General features: G+C 32.7%; 1 protein-coding gene across 13 annotated transcripts in view; it reads left to right on the top strand.

Annotated features, from left to right (window-relative positions):
• The window catches only part of CNBD1 (cyclic nucleotide binding domain containing 1), a 543788-nt gene that overhangs the window by 407996 nt on the left and 108568 nt on the right, over positions 1-27224 (top strand). For all 13 annotated transcript variants that reach the window (XM_077876353.1, XM_077876352.1, XM_077876350.1 and 10 more), the window contains one exon: positions 26283-26350. In XM_077876353.1, the coding sequence (XP_077732479.1) occupies positions 26283-26350 (68 nt within the window). The remainder of the gene's footprint in view (positions 1-26282; positions 26351-27224) is intronic.

Below are 27224 nucleotides of genomic sequence, written 5' to 3'. Positions count from 1 at the left end.
AATCTTTGTGACCTTAACTTAGGCAACTCTTCTTAGATTTGATACCAAAAACACAAACAAGAAAAGAAAAAATTAAATTGGATTTCATAAAAATTAAAGACTTTTTCAATGCATATTATACTACCAAGAAAGTGATATCAATTCACAGAATGGGAGAAAACATTGAAAATAAAAGGTGATGATGGTTGGGACTTAGAATGGTCGCTTTGAAGATGATGAGAAGTGGTCTAATTCTGAATGCATTATTGGTAAACCATAAATGTTGTTGGTTTTTAACTATTTTTTAATCTACAAAATGATCATCTTGTACTTGAAATTAATTTTCTGAAGGTATGCCTACAGAGGTTTTGTTTTTTGCTTTTTGTTTTTTTTTTTTGTTTTTTTGTTTTTTGTTTTTTGTTTTTTTTTTATACCAGAGCTATGAAATGACTATAAGGACTTTAGGAAGAGGAATTGGAAAGATCAAGATACCATTTAGAGGAATCTGGAAGATTGAGAGTAGAGTAGGATGGAGGATTGAAGCAAGTTTGTTTTTAGACATATTAACTCAAAAGAGACAGAAGATTACCAAGAGAAGATTACAGTAAACAGAATGGTAGCAATCTGTTGTTTAGGACAAAGTGGGAGAAACAGTTTCCACTGGCAAGACTCAAGCATAGTTCACATTGTGACTAGACAACTTTTTTTTATTTTTTTTACTCTTCCAGTAATATTCTACCTAAATAAGCAGTTCCTCTGTTCTATTAACCAGATAAGATGTGAGCAAGTAATTCCAATTGTTTCCTAAAGTAACAAAGACGGGTAATTGCAAGTAGACATATAGACTAAATCGTTATTAGTCATCGTGTTTTATCCACATTAATTCATGATACTCTTAGAAAGTATCTAATATGTGATCAGAGCTAAGCCTTGAGGGGTTCAAAAATACGAACCATTGCTTCTTTCCCCAAAGAGATTGTGAGATTCATAGGAAAATAAGTTTGAATTGCAAGAAATTTCAAGAAAAAAGCAATACCTGAAAAACAAGAGTTTAAAAGTAGTAAGGTAAAGTAAGTAAAAGTAACATATGAGATGTTAAACACAGGTGAATGGCTAAGTGCCAAGATGAATGTAGAAATGAGCTATGCCACAGAACAGGAAGAGAAAACCACCTGTGGACTGGCACAGAAGTAAGTGTGACTCCTTTTAGGTCTCAAAGATAGCAGATATGGATACATTGATGGGAGAGAAAAATATAACCAAAATTCAGGAAAGCAATTGTAAATACAAGTGAGAAGGTTGGATTGCACATGGACTATTCAGGGAATAGTGAATAAGAATTATTATCCTTCAGATTCTCTATAGACCAATATTTACTAAAGTTAGCTGATTAAATAGCTGAATGGAGAAGAGGATACAATTACTCCTAGGTTAAAGGTAATATAAAATATAATATAAAATATAATAATAATATCCAATTATCAGTTACATGTTTATTTTGTACACATGATCAAAGGCTATATTTTGTCTGTCAATTGAATCATGTTCATATTGAGTATTTTAGTATTCTAGGGCCTATTTAAAATCAGAACTGCCTTGAAGAGTTACACTTTAGCTTAGTAATGTAAAATAAGATTTCTCCCAACACAAAGCACCAATAAATGTCAAGTAATTATTTCCAGCTCTAAACATAATAGTTGTTTAGATGAAAAGATGGTGTGGGCTGGGGAGGGAAAAATGATAGGATGGTTCAACTTTATATATTCAGAACTATCACTAAATTTAAATTCAGAAATTTGAATGCCAAAGAAAAACCATCCTGTACTGCCATTTACTATGTATTTTAATTTTGTTTGCAACCATTTGCAGTCTACCTTTTGTTCCGTTTCTCTCTATATCTCTCTCACACATCCCACACCACATTCACACACACACCACACACACACATGCACATGCACACAAACACACACACATAAGAATGGCTAATCAAAAAGGCTAGAATAATTATTTCTGTTCTTTTATTTGCATATTCAAGGCTATGATGCATAAAAAAATTACCTTTCTTAAGGATTATGTATGTGCATTCATTTTCAGGATACTTAACATTTAAGAACCTCTGTGTTTTACTTTTCTGGTTAAACGGTGGCTTTCCATATGTCAAAAGGAGACATAAGTTCTCAGACGGTTATTTTTTTTAACAAAAACATTTAGTTTAAGTTTCAGATAATTAAACTCATTATTCATTTGATTAAGCCATCATGATTTTTAAAATTTTTTATAGCTCTTTCTCTGCTGACTTAATAAAAAAGAAAAGCATAAAAAGGAAAATATTTTTTACTAGAGCTAGAGAAATAATTCTGTTATTTTCATTACTGCCATGATGAAGCAGATCAATATGAGACATTGTTTATTTCCTTTCAAATAAGGTCATTAAACCACCAAAACAATTAATTGAATTAAAGCAAAATTATATTGTTTTAATATTTTGCTCCTACTTCACTTGCTAAACATAGATTAACAGCTCAAATACTTGGCTAAATGTTTTCTGAAAACAAAATGATATAAAATTAAATATATGCTTTGAATTAGGCATAAATTACTATAGACCCCTTCTAGAGAAAAATTTAACAAGATAATAAAACTTATAGATTAATTTAAAGATTGTACAGATCCATAGTGGCTTGATGGCTGGTGAAATTAGCATGGATTTTTTCTGATGAAAATAATTTTCTTGCTGCAACTATATGGCTTTTAGAACACAATTATGGAGAAGAGGGAAATGAATATTTAAGAAACTTTTATTGTTTTAATATGTGCCAAAAGATATGAAAAATGTATAATTAATGTTTACAAAGTAGTTGCGAGCATAGCAGAAGGAAAAATGCTATGAAAGAGGAAATATTGAGGTGAGTCTTGAATATAAGCCTTCCATGTATTTTCCCCCATTGCATTCCTTTCTTAGAGTACAGAAATTATGAAATACAACAACCTTTTCCAATTCTTTGTGAGTGCCTGTCTATAATCTGCCATGATAATCTATGCAGCCATACCAATTGACTTTCCCCAAACACATTATTATTAAGGTGTATTAAAAATTTAAGAATTTTTCTTAAAATCTGGCAAATCTCTACTCCTGGGATGTTGCTTCCTTTCACTGAAATGCCCATGCTTAGTAATCAGCTGTTTTTTCTCAAGACAATCTTATACAGTCTTTCACAATAGTTGATAATTTTGAATTAATAACAAAATGTATTCTTATGTTCTTTACTAATTAAGTCTTCAAGGGCAAAGAGAGTCTATTTCTTATAACTCCTGCTTTTTGTAATATTTATTTATGTAAAGATTTTATTTATTTATTTATTTATTTATTTATTTATTTATTTATTTAAGGGCAAGAGAGGGGAGGAGCAGAGGGAGAGAGACAAGCAGACTCTAGGCTGAGCACAGAGCCCAACGCTGGGCTTGATTTGATCCCATGATTCTGAGATAATGACCGGAGCTGTAATAAAGAGTCAGACCAACTGAGCCACCCAGGCACCCTGTAACATATTTACTTTAACAAAAACTTGAAACAAACAAACAAAAAGCAACTACCAGAGATTACTTTTAATGTTGTTATTGTGGGGGAAAAATCAACAATATAGTATATAAAAATAGTAAAAAGAAATAGCATACCTAAGTGTAGTAAAATTTCTCTTCAAATCTCAATTTCCATCCTTGAGGTAAGTACAAAGCATACTTAATTATTTTTATTTCGCTCAGGACTTTAAACATATATTTACATGAATTTATAAATACATATGTGCAAAATTTTGATTGTTAACATAAGTTGGTTTATTAACATCAATCATACATACTGTGATTCAACTTGCCTTTTTTACTTCATGATGTATGTAGGATATATTACTTTTTGAGTGTATTTTGGTCCAACATATTTTTTAGAAGTTACTATGTTATGAATTCACTGTAATTCAACTTAATACTATTTTAGAGCTGAACATTTGTATTATTTATCAAATTATGCTATGAGAAATGTTCCTGATACATAAGCACTCTTATATTTATGTTTTTATGCACATTTATATTTTTTCAAAGCCTAGATCTAGAAGTGGAATTTTAGTCATACTGCATGCACATTTTAAATTTTGTATATACTGTCAAACTTTATACAAAATGGTACTACCAAAATATACTCCACCGAGTATTCAAATCCCTGTTTTTCTATACCAACATTGGATATATAATTTTTTCAGACTTAGCTCATCAGATGGTTTAAAACGATTATCATTATCCCTGGATTGTATATTTGTGAATTTACCTACTCACTAAAATTGGTTTTTAACCTCAAAATCAATACTCATGATACTTTCTGGACCATTCATGGACATGCTCATAGCAATAAAAAATCTAAATGACCAACACACAGTGCCTTCTTGTTTCAGTTCTCATACCATAAATCAGTGTAATTTTTGCAGGCTATTAATTAGTGCCATGTTTTCCTCATTTTTGTGGTTGTTTGTGATTTCTCTGTTTAAAATGGCCCCCTAGGGGGTCCTGAGTGGCTCAGTCAGTTAAGTGTCAGACTCTTGATTTCAGCTTAGGTTATGATCTCAGGAAGTGACTAGCCTAGAGCTCTGAGTTCAGTGGGGAGTTGGCTTGAGAATTTATCTTCCGCTCCCTCTGCCCCTCCTCTCTCTCCCTCTCTCTCTCTCTTTCTCTCTCTCTCTGTGAAATAAATAAATAAAATCTTTTAAAAAATAAATAAATAAAATGGCCCTCCAGTGCTAAAGTGCTGTCTGGTGTTCCAAAGTGCAAGAAGGCTGTGATATGCCTTAGGGAGAAAATACTTGTGTTAGAAAAGCTTCATTCAGGTATGAGTTATAGTGCTATTGGTTGTGAGTTCAATGTTAATGAATCAGTCAACAGAGTTTATTAAATAAAGTATCTTTAAACAGAAACACCCATAAAACAAGGTTATATATCGATCAGTTGATGAAAATGTGACTAGAGGTTCTCAGAAACCTACTCCTGGAACTCCTCTGGGAGTAGTGGTTCAGTTTTTGTGGCAAGTTTATAGAACATAATTACCACAAATAACAAAAATCAACTGTATTTCGTTTTAATTTGCATTTCCTTAATTATTAATGTTGTAAAACATCTTTTGTATGTTTCTTGACAGTTCCATTTCTCTTTCTGCTATTACCTACTTATAGCTCTTATCTCTTTTCATTAGATTCTCCCGGGTTTTTTTTTTTTTTTAAGATTTTACTTATTTATTAATGAGAGACAGAGAGAGAGAGAGAGAGAGAGAGAGAGAGCGCAGCAGAGACACAGGCAGAGGGAGAAGCAGGGAGCCTGAAGTGGTACTCGATCCCGGGTCTCCAGGATCACGCCCTGGGCTGAAGGCAGCAATAAACTGCTGAGCCACACGGGCTGACCAGATTCTCCCTTTTTCATCAATTCATATGAGTTTCCTTTATATTAACAGTACTGAAAATTATCCTGTGCATATATTGGAATACCTTCCCCAGTCCATCTGTCACAACTCAGCTTTCTGATACTTTCAACCACCTCCTTTTTAAAAATGTAAATGACAGTTCTCATTCACTACCCATTTTATGGCTTCTTGCTTTTGTGTTTAATGTACCATAGTTGTTGGGTGTTTTTTTTTTTTACCTCTTTTTGAGTTATTTAAAATTTCTTTTCATGTAATGCAAGGATCATTTCTACCCCCTGACAGTCATGTATGGCTATTTTTTATACTGTGCTTTTTTAATTTCTTTTAAATTTATGCATGAGAGACACAGGCAGAGACATAGGCAGAAGGAAAAGCAGGCTTCTTGCAAGAAGCCTGATGTGGGACTCGATCCTGGGACTCCAGGATCATACCCTGAGCCAAAGGCAGATACTCAACCCAGGCTTCCCTATACTGTGGTCTTTGTAGTCTATTATTTTATCATTGGTTGTAAATGCAAATTTTTAAAAATGTGGTTTTTTTTGGTCTTTTCTGGACTCTTGATTATTCAGTTTCTTGGTTTATTATTTGAAAAGTATCATACTGTTTTAATTATTTTTATTTTATACTATAGCTTTTTATTTGTCAGGGCTTCTCTTGCTTTATTTTTAAAAATTTCCTCCATATTCTTTTTTATCCTTGTGCGTTATTTCTTCCAGAGCAGCAAAGTTTATTTACCCTAGAATTTAAAAGGCAATTTTAATAATATTTATTCAAGTCAGAGGAGTAAACTGCATTCCGTAACTAGAAATGTTTGCATAGCTTGTTCAGTATGCCCACTTTCTTTGTTCTGTATATTGCTTCACTTGTCATCTTGATCCAATCCCCAAAAAGACAGGTTTTGTTTTTGTTTCTTATAAAGCCAAGTTGTCATTTGTTTTGTAAGTGGGAAATCAGAGCAAAAGACATGATATTCAAGTCTTTCAAAAAAAGACTGTTTTGCCTAAGTGCTGTGAAATATAATTGACACAGAATTTACCTTCATAGTTGCCAGGCACTTCATGACAAGAAATGGAAGTTATCTATTTCTTGGTCAGTGTTGGGGATATAGTGAAATTACATTTTTTTATTCACAGTCTTCAGAATTTATGTAGACTACCTTCCTTTTATATTGAAACATAGAATAACCACATAGGTACAATTGTGGTCATGGTTTCAATTATGCTGTCATCATAAATTGATGATTAAATTATAATTACCAATATCCTCAAAGTTTTTACATGTTTGTGTCTTTATATGATAGCCTGGATTGTAGGTGTGTTATAGACAAACAGTTTTCTGTAGGTATTCCCTTATTATATTAATAAAATTTAATTATTTTCATATCTTCTTACCTATCCATTTCCTGGAGACATCTAGGTATTTATGTATGGATTTTGTTAAACTTTTAAAGGATTAAACTGTTTTTCCATTTCTGGCACCACCTTGTTATGTCTCTATGTATTGACATATACTCCTGGGCACTTTTTTTTTTTTTTTTTTTTTTTTAGAAAATAGATCTCCATAGAAAATAGAAATTCTCCAGTCCTATGTGAGCCTGTTTGTGAACCAGTTTGTCCATATGTATCAGAAATGTAAAAACTGCTTTCTATACCTGTTTGAATTATATATAGTTACCGTGCATTAAATATATATCCTGGTGATCCCCCACAATTTTTTTCAAATGCTATTCAGCGTATTTTTACTCTCAGTTGCATACATTTCCATACAACTATAGATCTCTTTATGTAATCCACCTTTTCTTTAAAGCCTATCCATCCTCCTTTTATTGTATTCCAAACATGCCTTTCATCACCCCAAGTAAGTCTCAGGGAGGCCTGTAGGGTCGTGTATAATTCCTGTGTCTTGGAAGTTTAAATTTACTATGTCACCCATGCTCAGTGCATTAAGCGGTAAACATATTTTGCCCGAAGGCTTCTACATGCCTCTTTTAAAGTTTCTTCCATGACTTATTGGGCTTTAACTCTATTGTTAATATTCTTTTCAGACCAAAAGAGGCAGTAAATCTAAAACAAACTTAGAGATTTTACTGCTATAACTTTCAGACACCTAGCCTCCTAGAAGGAGAAAATTGTTCCTTTACTGGGATATTTTTTTCTACTTGTCAGATTATTATTCTTCAGTGATTAATTCTTTAATTATATCAAAGAATCTTTCCCCTAGAAGTTAAAAATACTGAAATAAAATTAAATATTTCCATTTATTTTTCCATTAAAGTGGACAAGTACATATATTTTTCATGTCTTGTTTTTAGTTACTTCACTAGTTTAACCTGAGATGATTCAATAGATAATATTTTTGTTATTATTGTTTTTTTAATAGATAAAAACATGAATCATAGAAATTAGCCATCAAGGATTTTTTAACAGCTTCCAAGTATGTGTTAGCCCTAGAGATACCAGGACTAAGGATGCTTATGTCCTAAGGAACATCAGCCTTGGGCAACATACAATATATGTAGATGATATAATTTTAAGGTCACTTGAATACTCTTCCTGATTCCCTTTCAGGCACTCCCCAGAGCTTGTCATCCTTCAATTGGTGGATCTTGAGGAAAATTCAGTTAATGGTATATGAAATTATTTAGAAGATAGTATGTGATTTTGTACTTTAGAGCTTTGGCTCTGGAATGAGCTTGTTACATTCTAAATGCTGGACCCATGCTTACATTATGGTCTCTCTTGGATAATTTATGAAACTAGTTTACAGCTCCCTGTGCCAAAGTCTCAGTCAAATGAGAGGAGGAGTGTTTATTCAAAGTATTTAAAACTTGGAAGAGCCCAACTCTGACCCATTCAAAAGTCCACTGCTCATAGCAGTCAAGTGTCTTGAAGGGTCCCTGATGTGTCAATCATCACATACTAAGTGGGAGATGACAGGGAGCTGGAGCAGCTGAAGTGCTGGTTGGACACTTAGGGTGTTTTGACAATGGCTATTTAACTCAAGTTATGGGGAAATACTTAACTATTTTAGTAGTTCAACTGAACTGGAGCAACCCAGTGACTATCACTAATTATTTACACTAAATTATTTACACCAGATTTTTCCCAAATACGTTTTTCTAAGGAGAAAAATAATGACATCAGAAAAAGATAAAAGGAAAAGCACGATCAGATTGATTGAAAGTGTGAACAAGCATCAAACACACGGTGCCTACTGCACAAATTAACAATTAGCGGTCACAGCATCAGCAAAGTCACTTTATGTAGATTGTACCTGTGGCAAGATCTTGGTTATGCCTTAAGTGTTCTGTTTTTTGTTTCTGCCTGAAGCTGACTTTCCAGTATTCCCAGAGATTTAGCGAACCTTTTGCCTTTCCATTATAATCTAAGTTAGCTGGATTTAACTTCTCTGGTTTATGACTGAGAATACTCGTAAAAATCTGGTACCAGGACTGGATTATTGGCATTAAGACTCCCTAATATGTAGAATCGATTTGCTGGAATACCCATAAATTAGAATTAATTTGCTGAAGAATTCTATCATTCCTGGGTAGAAAATTGATTTTTTCTTGCTATATTTAGTTAAATTATGGTTTGTTGTGTTGGAATAAGAGCAACATCTTCAAGGGCTTGTTAGGAAAATATCAGGGTGTTGCAAGGTGTTGATTGATTCTTACGGCCATCACTAAGAAGTTTTAAGAAAGAGACAAACTTCAGCTTCTCCCAACACAAGAAATAAAGAAAAGACAGTTTTATAATAAATATTTTTTCTCTCTCTGTCATTGCTATCCAAATTGACTGAAATATGGATAATTTGATTCTGTGCATTGATGGAAAATATACTGTAATCCAAATTTAAGGTCTGATATACTGAAGCAGAAAGAATTCTCAGAGGATAAGATTAGGTAAAAGATAATCCTGAACTCTTAAACATCTTTTAAATATCTCTGGTTAACCCAGTGATTTCAACTTTAGCTGCACATTGCTTTTTAAAAAATAATGATACTTTGTTCCTAGCTATTGAAATTCTTATTCAATTTAATTTTTCTTAGAAAGTGCTTTGAGCATTGTTTTTTAAAAAGTTCCCTAGGTAGTTCTTGAAGAATAAGTCTTTCTCATTGAAGAAGTCTCTGGAATGTAGCCTGAAGGACAGACTCATATTCCAGATTTTGATTTATCTCAGTTTGAACTCATTAATTTGTGAACCAGAGGGTGGTTAGTGCACAAAGGCATGCTGTGAGGAAACAGAAATTCTCACATACAAAAACTGTGCGTAAGTGTGATCTTTGGGTGTTGTTGCTAGCCAATTAAATAAACCTGAAACAAATACATTGTAAACTTACTGAGGTTTTTTAAAATAATTACAATGAAGTAAAATATAACTTTAATATTCTGTATTTTTACTATTCTGACAATTAAATGAAGTACTATAAGTAAATTACCTATCAGAGTGGCTCACACAAAGTAGGCACTCACTGAGAGCAAGTGATTATCATCAGCAGTACTATATATCTTTACCACTCCTCCTTCTACTAACACTACTTCTACAACTACCAGTACTTCTACTACTACTACCACCACTACTACTACTACTGAGAGCTAGAGATCAAGTTTTCTTGCTCTTATTCCAACACAACAAACCATAATTTAACTAAATATAGCAAAAAAAATCAATTTTCTACCCAAGTTTTCTAAATAAGTCCAGTGATTCACTCAACCACAGTTATAAGGTGTTCTTTCTTATATGCTACAGCACAAACAACCTATGGTTTTTTTCCTTCCTTTATTTTTTTTAAGGTTTAAGAACATAATTTTTAAGTAATTTCTACACACAAAGTGGAACTTGAACTTACAACCCAAGAGCAAGAGTCACATGCTCTATTGACTGAACCAGCCAGGCACCCCACAAATCATTGGTGTTTTAACAGTCCCTTTGGGTCCCTGAATGCATTTCACCCAAGGGAAAATTTGTTGTCAATGGTGATTAGGATACCAGACCCAGTCTCTGAAAGCCAACCCCTCAACACCTCCTGATGTGATTTATTTATAATACAAATAGTAACATTTGAACAGCAATTGGAGGTGCCTGGGTGATTCAGTAGGTTAAGGAACCAACTCTTGATTTCACCTCAGGGCATGATCTCAGGGTTGTAGGATCAAGCCCCACAGTGGGCTCTGTGCTCAGCAGAAGTCTCCTTGAGATTCTCTCTCCCTTTCCTCATCCCCTTCTCCCTTCAGGGCACTCGTGCACTTTCTTTCTCTCAAATAAATAAATAAAACTTTGAACAGCAAGTGACCATGCTTTACTGACAAGGTGTTTCTTTTAGTATATACTTCGGACGTCCAGATCAACCCAGAGGCCTGTCAGTGAGTGGATTCTTGCCAGCATTCCAGGGAGGGATCCAGTGGAGAACTGTCTGGTATACAGACAATATCAGGAAGGCTATTGGATCAAGAAGGCAGAAGAAAAGGGCTGGGTGGCCACTGAATGCAAGATTTTATATGAGGGAGTGGAGGAGATAAGTCTGGGCAAGGGGTAGGGGCATGTAAGCGGGAATGAGTTGAAAAGTTGGAACAGCTTGTTTATGGTGTAGTGTACCCTTAAGTTAGTGATTTTGTGATATCTAACAAAATGAACAATTACAAAATGGAGTTATTATTTATTTTTGTCACAGCTGTGTCATCACTCAGTTTTTACTTTAATACTTAAAGAAGAAATTGTTACCTGTCTTTAAGTGCCAGTATTCTGTTCTCTTTTCTTGTCCTTGACAAAATTTAATACTGTGTCCTGTCTCCACTCCCTACCTTCAATATTACTCTGATCTTTATTGGGTGAGATTTATGGTGTTGAAATTATTTGGCAAAAGCTAGTTATTTTTATTGAGGCAAATTCTTTGAAATCGATTAATATAACTCATGCTGACCTTAAAATATCCCCAAATTTCTTGCTTATATGTGTGCCCTGCTGGGAAAAAGTGCGTCTGTAGTATCCACGGTATGTCTGTGTTTAAGTTTGTATTTAACTGTCTGTATATTTGGTTGAAAGTTGAAATTGCTGGGATCCCTGTGTGGCGCAGCGGTTTAGCGCCTGCCTTTGGCCCAGGGCGGGATCCTGGAGACTCGGGATCGAATCCCACGTCGGGCTCCCGGTGCATGGAGCCTGCTTCTTCCTCTGCCTGTGTCTCTGCCTCTCTCTCCCTCTCTGTGTGTGACTATAAAAAAAAAAAAAAAAAAAAAAAAAAAAAAAAAAAAGTTGAAATTGCTAAGGTTCTCTTTCCAGTATGTAAGAATATGTAGCAACTCCTCTTCATTTGATTTACTATCTAGATCCTTCGTTGGCTACAAACAGGTCATCCTTCTTATGTAATCTTTTTCTGTAGGCTTCAATGTCTTTCTAACAACTTCCTAAAACGTGATTGAGCTAATTTTAAAACGGCATCTTTGCTTCATCTCTGTACATATCTTTGTCTAGGGCTCCACCTGTTCACTTTTGGCAACTGCTTTGATCAAAACCAGCCTGAATTATATCTGGGAAAAGGCAGGAAAGAATTTCTGAGTCATAAAATTCTATCACACATATCAGCACTGGGTTAAGAAAAAAAATAAATCATTCTCATTCACCTAGAAAGTAAACAAATGATTCTTTCAAAGTTCTATTTGCAGAGCTTAATATACTCAATGATTATTGCAGAGAAGAAGGAATACATATAATAAAGTAGATGCAGGGTTTGGGCTTATAGATATTTGAGTGTGTGTCCAATCTCAAACACTTAGAAACATGTGATATTTTGGGGCAAATATTTAACCTATCTAAGCCCTTGTATTTTTTTGCTTAATAATATGGTACCAAATTTTACTATGAAATATCATTTTGTAGATTGAAAAGTAGTGTTTGAAAAATGCCTGACATAGGGATGTACACTCTCACTACTCTTATTTAACATAGTGCTGAAAGTCCTAGCCTTAGCAGTCCAACAACAAAAAGTCATCCAAATCATCAAGGAAGAAGTCAAATTTTAACTATTTGCAGATTTCATGATACTCTATAGAGAAAACCCAAAAGACTCCACCAAAAAAAATTGCTAGAACTGATATATAATTGAGTAAAGTTGCAGGATGCAAAATCAACATCCAGAAATCTGTTACATTTCTATACACCAGTAATGAAGCAGCAGAAACAGAAATGGAATCAATCCCATTTACCATTGTGCCAAAAATCATAAGATACCTTGGAATAAATCTAACCAAGGAAGTAAAAGATCTGCACTCTGAAAACTATAGAACATTGATAAAAGAAATTGAAGACGACACAAAGAAATGGAAAAACATTCCAGGCACATGGATTGGAAGAACAAATACGGTTAAAATGTCTATACCAAACAAAGCAATATACACATTTAATGCAATCCCTGTCAAAATACCACCAGCATTTTTCGCAGAGCTGGAACAAACAACTCTAAAATTTGTATGGAAACAGAAAAGACCCCAAATAGCCAAAGCAATCTTGAAGGATAAAAACAAACCTGGAAACATCACAATCCCAGACTTAAAGCTATATTATAATGTTTTAGTGATCAAGACAGTAGGGCACTGGCACAAAAACAAACTCATAGATCAATGAAATAGAATAGAAAAATCCAAAAATGAACCTACAACCATATGGTCAACTGATCTTTGACAAAGCAGGAAATAATATCCAATGGAAAAAAGTCTCTTCAGCAAATGGTGTTGGGAAAACTAGACAGAAACACGCAAAAGAATGAAACTGGACCACTTTCTTAAATTCAAAATGGGTGAAAGACCTACAGCTGAGACAGGAAACTATCAAAACTCTAGGATGGGGAACCTGGGTGGCTCAGTTGGTGAAGCATCTGGTTTTGGCTCAGATCATGATCCTGGAGTCCTAGGATGGAGCTCCACATCTGGCTCCCTGCTCAGTGGGGAGTCTGCCCCTCTGCTTACTCTTTCTCTCTCTTGCTCTCTCTCTCTCTCAAATAAATAAATAGATTTTTAAAAACCTAGAGAAGAACATAGGCAGCAACCTCTTTGACAATGACTATAAATGTCTTCAGAGGCAAGGCAAGTTTTGCTTCAAAAGCAAAACTGATCTATTGGAACTTCATCAAGATAAAAACTTTCAGAATGAGAATAGATATTTTCAAATGACATATCTGATACAGGGTTATATCCAAAAGCTATAAAAAATTTATCAAAATCAATAATCCAAACCAAATAATCCAATTAAAAATTGGCAGAAGATATGAACAGACATTTTTCCAAAGGAGATGTTCAGAAAGCCAACATAATTGTAAAAAGATGTTCAATATCATTAATCATCAGGGAAATACACATCAAAACTATGTGTATTTAATATTAATCATCAGGGAAATACACATCAAAACTATGTGTATGTGATATCACCTCACACCTGTCAGAATGGCTAAAATTAACAGCACATGAAACAACAGGTGTTGATGAGGATGTGGAAAATAGGGAACCCTCTTGCACTTTTGGTGGGAAAGCAAATTGCTCTATTCATTCTAGAAAACAGTATGGAGGTTCCTCAGAAGTTAAAAAGTAGAACTACCCTATGACCCAGTAGTTGCACTAGCAAGTATTTACCCAAAGGATACAAAGATACTCATTCAAAGGGGCACATGCACTCCAATGTTTATAGAAGCATTATTAATTATTGTCAAATTATGGAAAGAGCTCAAATGTCCATTGACTGATGAATAGACATCAGTCTGATGAATAGAAGATGTGGTATATATACAAGGAAATATTACCCAGCCATCAAAAAGAATAAAGTCTTGCCATTTGCAATGACATGGATGGAGCTAGAGTGTATTGTGCTAAGTGAAATAAGTCAGTCAGAGAAAGACAAATACCATATGATTTTACTCATGTGGAATTTAAGAAACAAAACAGATGAACATGGGGCCAGAGGGAAGAGAGGCAAACCAGAAAACAGAGTCTTAATTATAGAGAACAAACTGACAGTTACTGTAGGGATGGGTTAAATGGGTGATGGGTATTAAGGAGGGCAGTTATGATGAACACCGGGTATTGTATATAAGTGTTGAATCACTAAATTCTACACTTGAAACTAATATAAATTACACTATATGCTAATTGGAATTTAAATAAAAACTTGAAAAAGGAGGGGAAAAAGTGCTTGGCAAACAGTAGACATTATTATGGTTAACACTATTTACAAAGAGATGATTAAGTAAGAATATAATGCTTCTGAGACAAACATTGCAACATTATGGGATGCAATCATACCCTTTGATTTGTTATAATATCACAAATATATATGGCACATATTTAGCAATAAGTCATTTATGGTTTGTTTTTGCCAAAAACAAAGTTACCAATTTTCTTAATCTTTCATTTTGTAAAAGACCTTAATGAATAAGCAAGTGCAAAGTTGATGTTTTGAAACAGGTAACAAATGGGAGGAATAAAACAAGAGAAATACACAAGCATTACTCCTGCTATACATCTTTTAAAAACCCTATCCCTGAGATATGAGATTTATTTGGCAGAAAATATGACTAACAATATCAATAGCAGAAAGAAAGCCTACATTCAATATTCTGTGGTCAATACTCCCAGGTGACTATTTCAGACAATTCAAAACTATATCAGTTTCTATTAGAAACACTAGAATTATTGGTATTTAATTCACAAGTGAAAAATTCGATATGGTAAACACCAAACATGTTATCGGATAACATCCAAAGAGTATTTGTAGAGATTAATCATCCAGTGACAAGTTGAAATTCCTGTACATTTGCATCTTACTTTCAATATATTTCTCTTTGGACCTTGAAGGGACCCTGCTATTTTACAATTCACCAGAGCACAACCATTTTTTTAAAGATTTATTTATTCATGGAAGACACAGAGAAAGAGGCAGAGATATAGGAAGAGGGAGAAGCAGGCTCCTCACAGAGAGCCTGATGTGGGACTCAATCCCGGACCCCAGGATCACGCCCTGAGCTAAAGGCAGATGCTCAACCACTGAGCCACCCAGCATCCCCACTACAAGCATTATTTTGATTATTTGTATCACTTGAAATATATCTTCTTTTAATTAAATAATTATACAATCAAGAGGGAATTTGGAAGACCACCAACTTAATGACCTGTATCCAAGTGTATCACCTAAATTGTTGATTCCAACCTTTGTTCATATTTGAGGAACTTCATAAATGTAAAAATTTTTCATAAACATCAATAGTATATTATTATTGGAAAGTATTAGTTGACAGAATATCTAATAGCAAAAACCTAATATGAATGTAATAATTTTCAATGATTTTGTATTAATCAAAATATTCTCAATGGTTTTTTAAAAAAATAACACATGTGAATGGAACATATTCATTCATTAAAGATAATATTTTGTTTACATATGGATTTTCATACCACTGGTAATATCTTCACTGGATGTCCAGAGTTGAGATCCCCAGATTAAAAACTAGGGTATAAATCAGACTTTTGATATGCCCCAGAAGCCCTTTATTAACCTCCCTTAGTTATTTACTATCGGCAATTTCAGAGTTAATCATTAGTCTCAGTGGTAATTCTGTGAAGGTGTTTTTCTCATTTTTAAGTTTTATATAAGGAAATATAGTATATAGTTTCTTAAAGTCTCTTTTGCTCAATAGTATGTTTGCAAGATTCATCCATGTTGTTGCTTATATTAGTTTTTGTTCATTTTTATTGCTGTATAATATACTTTTTTATCTTAATATACTATACTTTAAAAAATAATTTTATTATTGACAGATACTGGTAGTGTTTCTAATATGGGCCTATTATGAAAAATACTACCATGAACATTCTTGCATTCTCTAGTAAATGCCTTTTAGTACAGGTTTTCCAAGAGAACCTATTTCTCAGAATGGAATTCTAGGTCATACCTCATGTATATGTTTAGCTTTAGTAAGTACTGAGAAATGACTTTTTAAATCGATATATAAATTTTTTACTCCCATCTATTAGTCTGTAAGAATTCTCATTATCTCCAATCTTGTCAACTCTTGGTATTTTCTGACTTTTTTTCTTTCCAGCAATTTGGATAGATATATAGATAATATTCTTATTGTAGTTTTAATTTGTATTAACTTAGATAATAATAAGGTTAAGAAATATTAGAATATATTCATTTGTGATTTGGATATTCTCTTTGAAGAAGTGTCTATCCAAGCCTTCTGTTGATCTGAATATTGGCTGCCCTATATTTTTATTAATTTGTAGGTTTTTCAGTAAATAATATACATTAGTATTATGTATGCATTGCAAATACTCTCTCCCACTTCTTAGCTTGAGTTTTCTCTTAATGAATTTCTCCTAATGTTTTTATTTGATGAGAAGTTCTTCTTTTAAGCTAACTCATTTCTCCCCTACATTGATAGTCTTTTGTAATCTTTTAAGGAAATTCTTTACCCCATGTTTTTGAAGATAGTTTTCCTACATAGTCCTATAGCTATCTGCTTCCTCCTCTTACATCACCCCATTACTTCTATTAATACACTTTATTGATTTTGTATATGGTTTGAATTCCTGATAATTACTTCTTCAAGCATTGACGTACTTCACTGTTTCCTTTATTCATGGGACTATAATTCCATGCTCTGGAGGCATTTTCTTATATTTTTCTTTGTGTTTTCTAACCAGTTTTATTCCCATGTTTCAAGCTCAGCATTTTCTTCTAAGTTATCTTTAATTCATTAATCCTCTATGTCTGATCTTTTTGTTATTCTTACCTTCAAGTGTTAATCCCATTATCAAGTCTTTATGTTATTTTATTTTTGGTTTTATAATTACTTTTTGATTTTGATCAACAATCTACTAAAATTCTCTATACTGAAGTATGTTTTCTTAAACCTATGAATCATAGTTATCATAAAATATTTATAACATTAACATCTGCATCACTTTTCAATCCCTTTTTACTTTTTCATTTTATGTTTTCTTTTGTGAATTGATCTCATATTCTAATAGTCTGTTAATTTATGATTGATCCTAATCATTGTGTAAAAATATTGTAGGAATAACCCCTATCTCTGGGTGATGTTGTCTTCCTCCAGAGATTATTTACTTTGCATATTTAAGACTTATTTACTGCACCCAGTATTGGAACTGAGCAAATTTAAAACTTTCAGGGCTTTTGAGGGCTGGTCTATTTTAGGTTTGTTTTTAAACTTGAGTGTAGCCTTCCAGGATATGGTGTACTAATCAGGCTTCTTAATTGATTGGTCCTGAGCTCTATTTTGCCCTTATCAGCCCTGTAGGAAGCTGAAAGATCTACATGATTTCTCAACTGCTTATTGAGTCTCAGCTTCTAGTCTCTACCCTGCTCTACCCCTCCCTACCAGCAAATTCCAGGAAACAAAAATGGTACCAAGTAACAGTTTTGTTTAATTAAGAATTTTCCTTTCTCTCTAAGATTTTGTCCCCTGCAATCGTGGTCATCTTCATAACTTTCTGATGCTTCAAAAGAGACTTGATGCATTTCACTCATTTTCCAGTTGTAGAATTGGTCTGGAACAAGCTAGTTCATCATAATCAAAATCAAAGTCCCAAACCTAATGTATTTTTGATAGATTAGTCTTGGTCTGTTCTACTAGAATCCAAAGAAACAATAACTTTACATTTACTCAATGTCACAATTTTCTTCTCTAACTAAATGCATCAACGATTTTCTCTTTTCTTCTGAAGGGAGTGTTTCCAGTTGGCATTTATCTTTGCTAAATGTCTTCCTGATTTATTTCCATTTTGAAATGTAGGGCCCCAAACTGATTGTGAACTTTTAGTGCACACCTGACTAATACAGAAAGTAACAGAATTCCAACTTCCATTACTTAATACTTGAAATTCTATTTATTGCTATGTCCTTTTGAATCCTTTCCAAAAACTTTAGACAATCTTTCTCTTTCTATTTTGCTCCCATATTATGTATTGTATATTTTCAAATTTTAATTATTTTAATTACCTCACCAGACCAATAAGTAATTAGTAAGTAAAAAGTAATTACTTACACTAAATGGTAATTACCCAAGGTCAGAGACCATGTTTTATTTTCCTTATTCCTGGCATACAGTTGAAGCTAAACATGTTTACTGAATGAATAAACAGAATTCCTTACAATTCCATTTTTAACTTGTGATTTGCTAAAAATGCAGTGTTTTCCCTTCTCTAACTATACTCAGGTATTTTATAAGCAAGATTAGCCTAAGTGTATCTACTAAATATATGTGTATTTCATTTACGCACATATTTAAAAACTCATTTTAAAATACTCACAAACATTGTGCTATTGTCAAAAGCTTTCGGTACATAGGCAACCAAATAAGCTATTCTTTAGAAATATTTTAATACTCAGTAAATAAGCTACCTACCAGAAGTAGATTTACTGAAGTTTTATTGATAGGCATTTATTGACAATTTTTTAGTTTTTTCCTGACATAAGGCATCTATTCTTTTTCATTGCATTTTTTTATTCATCTCTATAGTAGTTGTAATATAGGAATTACTGTTTCCTGAATTCTCACCAAGTTTTGTGTACTGAAATATTCCCTGCAAATTAGATGATTTTTTCCATTAAAACAACCATAGCAATAATGTAATAAGTGCTAACTTAATGATATTAAAATATTATTTTTTCATAAATACTAAGATTAGTGGCCACAAGGTAAGAAACATAAAAAAATATTGTTTAAGTAGTATGCAATTTAAAAAACACATGGTGTTGATCATATAGGAAAAAGATTTCACTTAATTTCTTTTAATTTTTATTTCATTATTGCAACTGAATGAAATTTTATGTGAATTACTTCAACATTCATTAGTGCTTTGGGCATAAATCCATGGGATTGCTCTTTCCTACTAATCAGAGATAACTTCAATATCTTAGATTTAGAATACTAAAAAGTTCAGGAAAAATTTAAATAATGTGAGAAGTTTTTCTAACTTAAATTGAAATGCTCTTACCTTTTATTTTTGTTCTTTTAGGCAAATCAGGAAAATAAATTTATAGATTTTTTAAAAAAAATTTTTTCTCGTTTTATTGAGAAATAATTGTATATATCACTGTATGAAGTTTAAGATGCAAAGCATGGTTTTATTTACATATATTGTGTAATGGTCACCACAATAGGTTCAGTTAACACCCATCATCTCATCTAAATATAAAGAAAAAAACTCTTCTCTTTGTCATGAGAACTCTTAAGATTTACTCTCTTAACAACTTTCCTATGTATCATACAGCGGTGTTAACAGCATATCCCTAGTACTTATTTGATGACTGGAAGTTTGTACCTTTTGACCACCTTCTTCCAATTCCCTCTCCTCTAACTCTCATCTCTGATTACTACAAATCTGATATCTTTTTCTATGAGTTTTTTTTTTTTTTACATTCTGCATGAGTGAGATCATACAATATTTGTCTTTCTCTGACTGACTTATTTCACTTAACCTAATGTTTTCAAGTTTCATCCATGTTGTCACAAATGTTAAGATTTCCTCATTTTTAATAGCTGAATAATTCTCCATTGTATATATACAGTGTGTGTGTCTGTGTGTGTGTGTGTGTGTGTGTGTGTGTGTGTGTGTGTGTGTATCACAGCTTCTTTATCCATTCATCCACTGGTGAGCACTTAGGTTGTTTTAGTGTATTGGCTATTGTAAATAATGCTTCTATGAACATAGGGGTGCAGATATCTTTTTGAGTTTGTGTTTTAAGTTTCTTTGGATAGATTTCCAGAAGTAAAATATCTGGATCATGTGGTAGTTCTATTTTTACTTTTTTGAGGAACCTCTATATTGTTTTCCTATAGTGGGTGTGCCAATTTACAATCTCACCAACAATATACAAGGGATCCTTTTACTCCACATCCCATTAGCATTTGTTATCTCTTATCTTTTTGATGATGGCCTCTCTTAACAGTTGTAAGGTGATATCTCATTGCAGTTTTAATTTTTACTTCCTTAATGACTAGTGATATTGAGCATCTTTCATGTATTTGTTAGCTATCTATATATCTTCTTTGAAGAAATGTCTATTCAGATATTTTACCCATTTTTAAAATTGAATTATTTGTTTTTTTGCTATTGAGTTGTATGTGTTCTTTATACATTTTGGATATTAACCTCTTCTCAAATATATGATTTGCAAATATTACTTCCCATTCTTTAGGTCATCTTTTCACTTTGTTGATGGTTACTTTGCTGTGCAGAAGCCTTTTAGTCTGATATAGTCATTTATTTTTTATTCAGTTGCTTGTGTTTTAGATATAATTTCTAAAAAATTATTACCCAGACCCATGTCAAAGAGACTTTTCCTATATTTTTTTTCTAGGAGTTTGATGTTTTTAGGTCTTATATTTAAGTCCTTATTCCATTTTGAGTTAATTTTTGTGAGTGGTGTAAGATAGAGCTCAAGTTTCATTCTTTTACATATAAATATCCAATTTCTCCAGCACTATTTATTGAAGAGACTATCTTTTCTTCACTGAGTATTTTTGATTCCCTTGTTAAATATCACTTGACCATATATGCCTACGTTTATTTCTGAGTTCTCAATTTTGTTCCAGTAGTCTATTTGTCTGTTTTTATACTAGTACTATACTGTTCTAATTGCTATAGCTTTGTAGTATAGATTGGGAACAGGAAGTCTGATGCCTGCTGCTTTGTTCTTCTTTCTTAGGATTTCTTTGGTTATGGGGTCTTTTGTAATTTCATGTAAATTTTAGGAGTATTTTTTCTATTTCCATAAAGATCACCATTTGAATCTTGATAAGGATTGCATTGACTCTATAGATGGCTTTGGTAGTATTGGCATTCTAACTATTAATTTTTCCAATCTATGACTACAGGATACCTTTTCATGTATTTGTGTCTTCTTCAATTTCTTTCATCAATGTATGGTTTTTCAGAGTAAAGATCGTTCACCTTATTGGCAAAATTTATTCTTTAGTATTTCATTGTTTTTGGTGTTATTGTAATGGGATCGATTTCTTTATTTCCTTTTCAGAAAATGTGTTTTAGTGTATATAAGAACACTACTAACTTTTTGTAAATTAGTTTTATAACCTGAAACTCTGAATATGATTAGTTCTCACAGCTTTTTAGTTGTTTTTAGGGTTTTCTATATATAAAATCATGTCAGTGTGTTAGCTAACTGGAATGAAAATAAAAACTTAAAAAAAGAAACTAAAAAATATAAAATACAATCATGTCATCTGCAAATAGTGATGATTTTACTTCTTTCTGTCGAATTCTAATGTTTTTTACTTATTTCTCTTGGCTGATTGCTCTAGCTAGAACTTCCAGTACTGTTTTGAATCAAAGTGGTGAGAGTGGGCACTCTTGTCTTATTTCTGATCTTAGAGGAGAAGCTTTTGACCTTTGACCATTGAATATAATGTTAACTATGGGCTTGTTATAGATGACCTTTATTATGTTGAAATATGTTCCTTCTAATCTTAATTGTTATATTTTTTATCATGAATAAAGGTTATAGGTTGAATTTTGCCAAATGCTTTTTCTACATCTATTGAGATGATTATAGAAGATGGTTCTTTTCTTTTATTCTATTAATATGAATGAATGAAACATTGAAACATACACAATGATTTGTATATGTCGAAATATCTTTGCATCCCAGGGATAAGTTCTACTTAATCATGGTGAATGGCACTTTTAATGTGTTACTAAATTCAGCATACTAGTATTTTATTAAGAATATTTGCATCTGTATTCATCAGGGATATTGCCTGTGGTTCCCTTCTAGTAGGGTCCTTATCTGGCTTTGGTACCAGGAAAATGAGTTTGAAAGTGCTCTTTTCTCTTTGACCTTTTTGGAAGAATTTGTGAAGGATAGGTATTACTTCTTTAAGTGTTTGGTAAAAATCACCAGGGCAGCCATCTGTTCCTGGAATTTTCTTCATTGGAAGATTTCTGACAACTGCTCAAATTTCCTTATTAGTGTATATACTATCTATCTATAGAGAAAGAGAAAAGAAAGAGAAAGAAAGGAAGAAAGAAAGAAAGAAAGGAAGAAAGAAAGAAAGAAAAAGAAAGAAAGAAAGAAAGAAAAAAGAAAGAGAGAAAGAAAGAAAGAAAGAAACAAAGAAACAAAGAAAGAAAGAAAGAAAGAAGAAAGAAAGAAAGAGGAAAGAAAGAACATACATTAGACATGAAAAAAGTGAGAACACTACAAGTGCAGGTATTTAAAGCCATAAGAGGCAATTATGAGCCACTATAGCCAATAAATTTGAATATTTACATAAAATGGACAACTGTGTAGAAAAGCAAAACCTTAGAAAAACTTCACAAAAAGGGGAGCCTGGCTTGCTTAGTCAGTAAAACATACAACTCTTGTTCTCAGGGTCATGAGTTCAACACCCATGAATGGACATAGATCTGACTTAAAAGAAAAAGAAATCTTCACAAAAAGAAATAGAAGATGTAAATAATTTTGTATCTGTTAAAAAAGCTAAATACATAATTTAAAATTTTCCCATAAAGACCCATTTGGTTTGGTAACCTGTGAATTCCATCAAATATTTACGGAAGCTATATGTCGATCTTACACAAACCCTTCTAAAGACTAGGAAGAAAAGCAGTCCTAAACTTTTTAAATTAGCCTTTATACTAAAGCGTTTCAAAAACACTGTAAGTAAAAAATCACTTGCCAATTTCATAAATAAACATATATGCAAAATTGTACAAGTATGTTAGTATACTGAATTCAGAAATATATAGAAAGGGCTATTTATAGCAACCAAGTTTGGTTTATTCCAGAAATGTAAGGTTAGTGTAATATTCAAAACTGTGTCAATATATTTCACTATATTTTCAGAATAAATGAAAAAAAATCATGTAATCATTTTTTCAGAAACCCTTAGTTTTTCAATTTTTGGTTCAATAAACTCAGACACAGCACTGTTTCTCTATTACTGAAGCTTCAGAGCTTCATGTAAGCACTGCAATAAAAATATGTCAACTCTTGAAGGCATTCTTCTTCAGGAAAACCTGCTAACAGCAGGGCCCTTTGAATCACATCCTGTGTAGATCAATCTGACATTACTTTTTCAGCTGTCCCTCCTGAGATCTTTCTGAAGCTCAAAGAAAAGGAAACAATAATTCTTTTATGGCTATCATAATTACTGAAATGGAATCACATGGTATTTCTGCATGCACCTTTGCAAAACTGTGCTTCTTTTCTTGTTAAAACATTGTTAGAAAAGGAGTGAAAATTCCTTGTGTCAGAGTCAAGTGGAATTCTGAAATGACATCCTCCTGCTTTTATTCTTGTTTGTAGTAGTTGCTTGAGGTGGAGAGAGGCAACCTTATCCCAAATACTCCCAGACTACTTTTTGTTATAAAAAACAATATATGTTATTCAAATAAAAAAATATGTTATTCATATAAAAAATAATATTTGTTATTCAAATACAATTTAAAAATTATGATAATATTATGGGCACACCAAAAACTGCTTTCTAGTTTCTAAATTTAGCTACATATTCTCTGATATAAATTGCTTAACATTCTAAATTATTAAATGGAATTTCATGATGTGGGTAATGTAAAGTTGGTGTGTTTAAAAAGACATGAATATTAATGCTAACATCTACTACACCAATGATGTTCCTATACTTTTATATCCATAAAAATGAGGAAAAAATCATTTTAATTCTGTGATGTGCCTTCTGTTAATAATAGATGACTTACAATGAGGTCATTATCCATTTTCTACCTTTTTATTGATATAAACAAAACTTAGCTAAAGTCTTGTGTAATTTTCCTGAGGCCTCAATTTCTCATATGTGAAACTTCTGTAAGAATACCTATCTTGGGCAGCCCGGGTGGCTCAGCGGTTTAGTGCCACCTTCAGCCCAGGGCCTGATCTTGGAGGTCCCAGACCGAGTCCCACATCAGGCTCCCTGCAGGGAGCCTGCTTCTCCCTCTGCCTGTGTCTGTGTGTGTGTGTGTGTGTGTGTGTGTGTGTGTGTTTCTCATGAATAAACAAATAAAACCTTAAAAAAAAAGAATACCTATCTTGTAGGAATTATGTGAAGATCGCAAGAGATAACATGAAATTTGTCTGGGTGGTGCCTGGGATTTAATATGGTTGATTAAATTTGAGTTTCCTTGACTTCTTTCTTATATCAGGCAATTTCAATTCTGTGTCCCACTCACAAACCCAGAAGAAAGAGCTCCTTAATCAGTCTCTTCTAATTGGACAGGGATATATTCTTGATCCAATTTTAGGTTGGGACAAGCCACTTATCTTTTCTCAATAAATAAACTGTCATAAATACTGGGGCCAACTGGTAGTTTCCTGAATTGCAAGGTTATGTCAACTTGATTTGGAGGTCTCCCACATTAGGTGTATAAAATGAGTCAGTGGAGAAAGTGAACAGATAATTTAAAGGGAAGGATGTAGCAGTATGAGAGGGACTACATAGTTTCCAATATACAAAGCTAGCACCCTTGTTTCCTAATATTTCTGATCTCATATTTAAATTTCTTTATGCCATGATCTAAGAGTCTACTCTATTTTGTATGCCCTTTTTAAGCATATACTTTTTACTTTAGCTAACTTAAATGTGTTCTAATATTACAAATCAAATGAGTTTGTTATTAACTTACTCCAGTGCTTCTAAAATTCTGTTATTTAGAGCAGTTTTTGTTATTTTTCAAGATATTAAATTACATCATGATTTTTATTAGTATTTACTTTTAAGTCAACTATAAATTTGGTTAGTAGGTTTTGCTGATATTACATAGTGTGTTTTGAAACTGACATCTTTACCTTAAAAATATTAGTGGATTCATTATATATTCCAATATTGAACAGCAAAGAGAATATGAAGATTACATAAGGCTAAGGAGGAAAAATTGTCAAAAGGTTTATCCAATAATTGAATGGGTTGTGAATAAAATACCGTGATCCCAAATTTTAGTACATAATAATATTTATAAATATATTATTTAGGATGTTTTTGGCACAAATAAAAACCACTTCTAATTAAAGGATAAAGTTATTTATTAGATAAGCAGAGGCAAAATATCCAATGATGTCAACAAAGATCTCTTTCTGTCTTTTCACTCAGCTGTCCTCAATGTGTTGGCTATAGTCCTTAGTCTTGTCTTTTCATACATCCAAAATGCTGCTGCAGGTTCTGTGATCCAACACAACTTTCTTTGTCCAAAATATAAAGGGCAATTGCCCACCCCCAGATTGTTTTTAAATCCTGGAATTCAGATTTCCTTAGAAATCCCCCAGCACACTTCCTGTTAAATCCCATTGGATTTAAATTTCTGGTGTGCTCTGTATTCCAAGAAGAATTATGAATAATCTCTCTATTCTCAAATGTGCTCCTGTTTGAAAGATAAATTATAATTAAGTTTGGTCACAAGCATATGCCTTAGGAGCATGAAATCCTGAATGAAAAGGCAAATAATCTAGTATTTTTAGCCTCTCATAGAAAGTGATTTTGGCAAGGAATAATGTAATGGCTTTGGGGTAGGCAACCAATAATGTCTGCCACATGTTAAGTACTGAACCATTTCCAATTTTTGATTATGAAGTTAGACATCGTACAAATTAGATGGATTTATGCTAAAATTCCCCATGATGATCAAGGTATCTGTGAATATGAATTCAGGAAAAAGTACAAATGAGTCAATTTTATTATTAGGTGAAATCTGATTTGGTCTTCCATATCAAAATATTAATAAAGGTTAGCAACTTTTCCACTTCTTGCTTATTTTTTATTACTTTTGATGCTATTCTAAATATTTTCTTTGGTTTCCTCTAGAATTAGACCCAGTAACCAAGCAACTTATGCTCCATACAGCTAAACCAACTTTTGGCCATCTGACAGATGTAAGTAAAATGTCCCAAGTTATAATAAATATCACTATCCATGGTAATTAAATGCAAGCATCTATTATATTTTAATGTTTAAAAAATGACTGGAATATTATCTACTCTCTCATAATGGACTAGGATATTTCCACCCACTTATATTTTTAAATGTGGCATATGGTAATATTTTTGGCAATGTGGAGATTTATAATAGACTACAAAATTTTTCATAGCCTGTCTCAACGGAAGTGTACCATATAATCAGCCTTAAATTAAAGAGTTTCGCTTATGGGGCACCTGAGTAGCAGAGTTAGTTAAGCCTCCAACTCTTGTCTTCGGCTCAGGTCATGATATCAGGGTTGTGGGATCATGTTTCACGTGGGACTATGTGCTCAGTGCAGAGTCTGCTTCAGAGTCTCTCTCCCACTCCCTCTGCCTCTCCCCTACCCATGTTCTCTCTCTCTAAAATAAAAAAAAAATTAAATCTTAAAAAAAAAAGTTACCCATGTTTTCTTCTAGGAGCTTCACAATTTCAGATCTTACATTTAAGTCTGTAATACGTTTTGAATTAATTTTGGTGTGTGATGTAAGATAAAGTTCCTGTTTCATTATTTTCCATGCCTACAATATGTGACAACTTGGATGAACCTTGGGGATCTTATGCTAAATGAAATAAATCAGTCACAGAAGGACAAATATTCCATGATTCCATTTATATAAGGTATCTAAATTAGACTCATGGAAGCAAAGAATAGAATTGTGGTTGCCAGGGGATGGATGAGAGGCAGATGGATAGTTGCTAATCAATGTATAAATTAAATTAGTAATCAATAAAATCTATAATATAATCAATAAAATGTCAGCTATGCAAGATGAATATGTTACAGATATG

This window comes from Canis aureus, chromosome 28 (assembly GCF_053574225.1).
Source record: "Canis aureus isolate CA01 chromosome 28, VMU_Caureus_v.1.0, whole genome shotgun sequence".
Taxonomy (NCBI): domain Eukaryota; kingdom Metazoa; phylum Chordata; class Mammalia; order Carnivora; family Canidae; genus Canis; species Canis aureus.
This window is presented reverse-complemented; position numbering and strand designations above follow the sequence as displayed.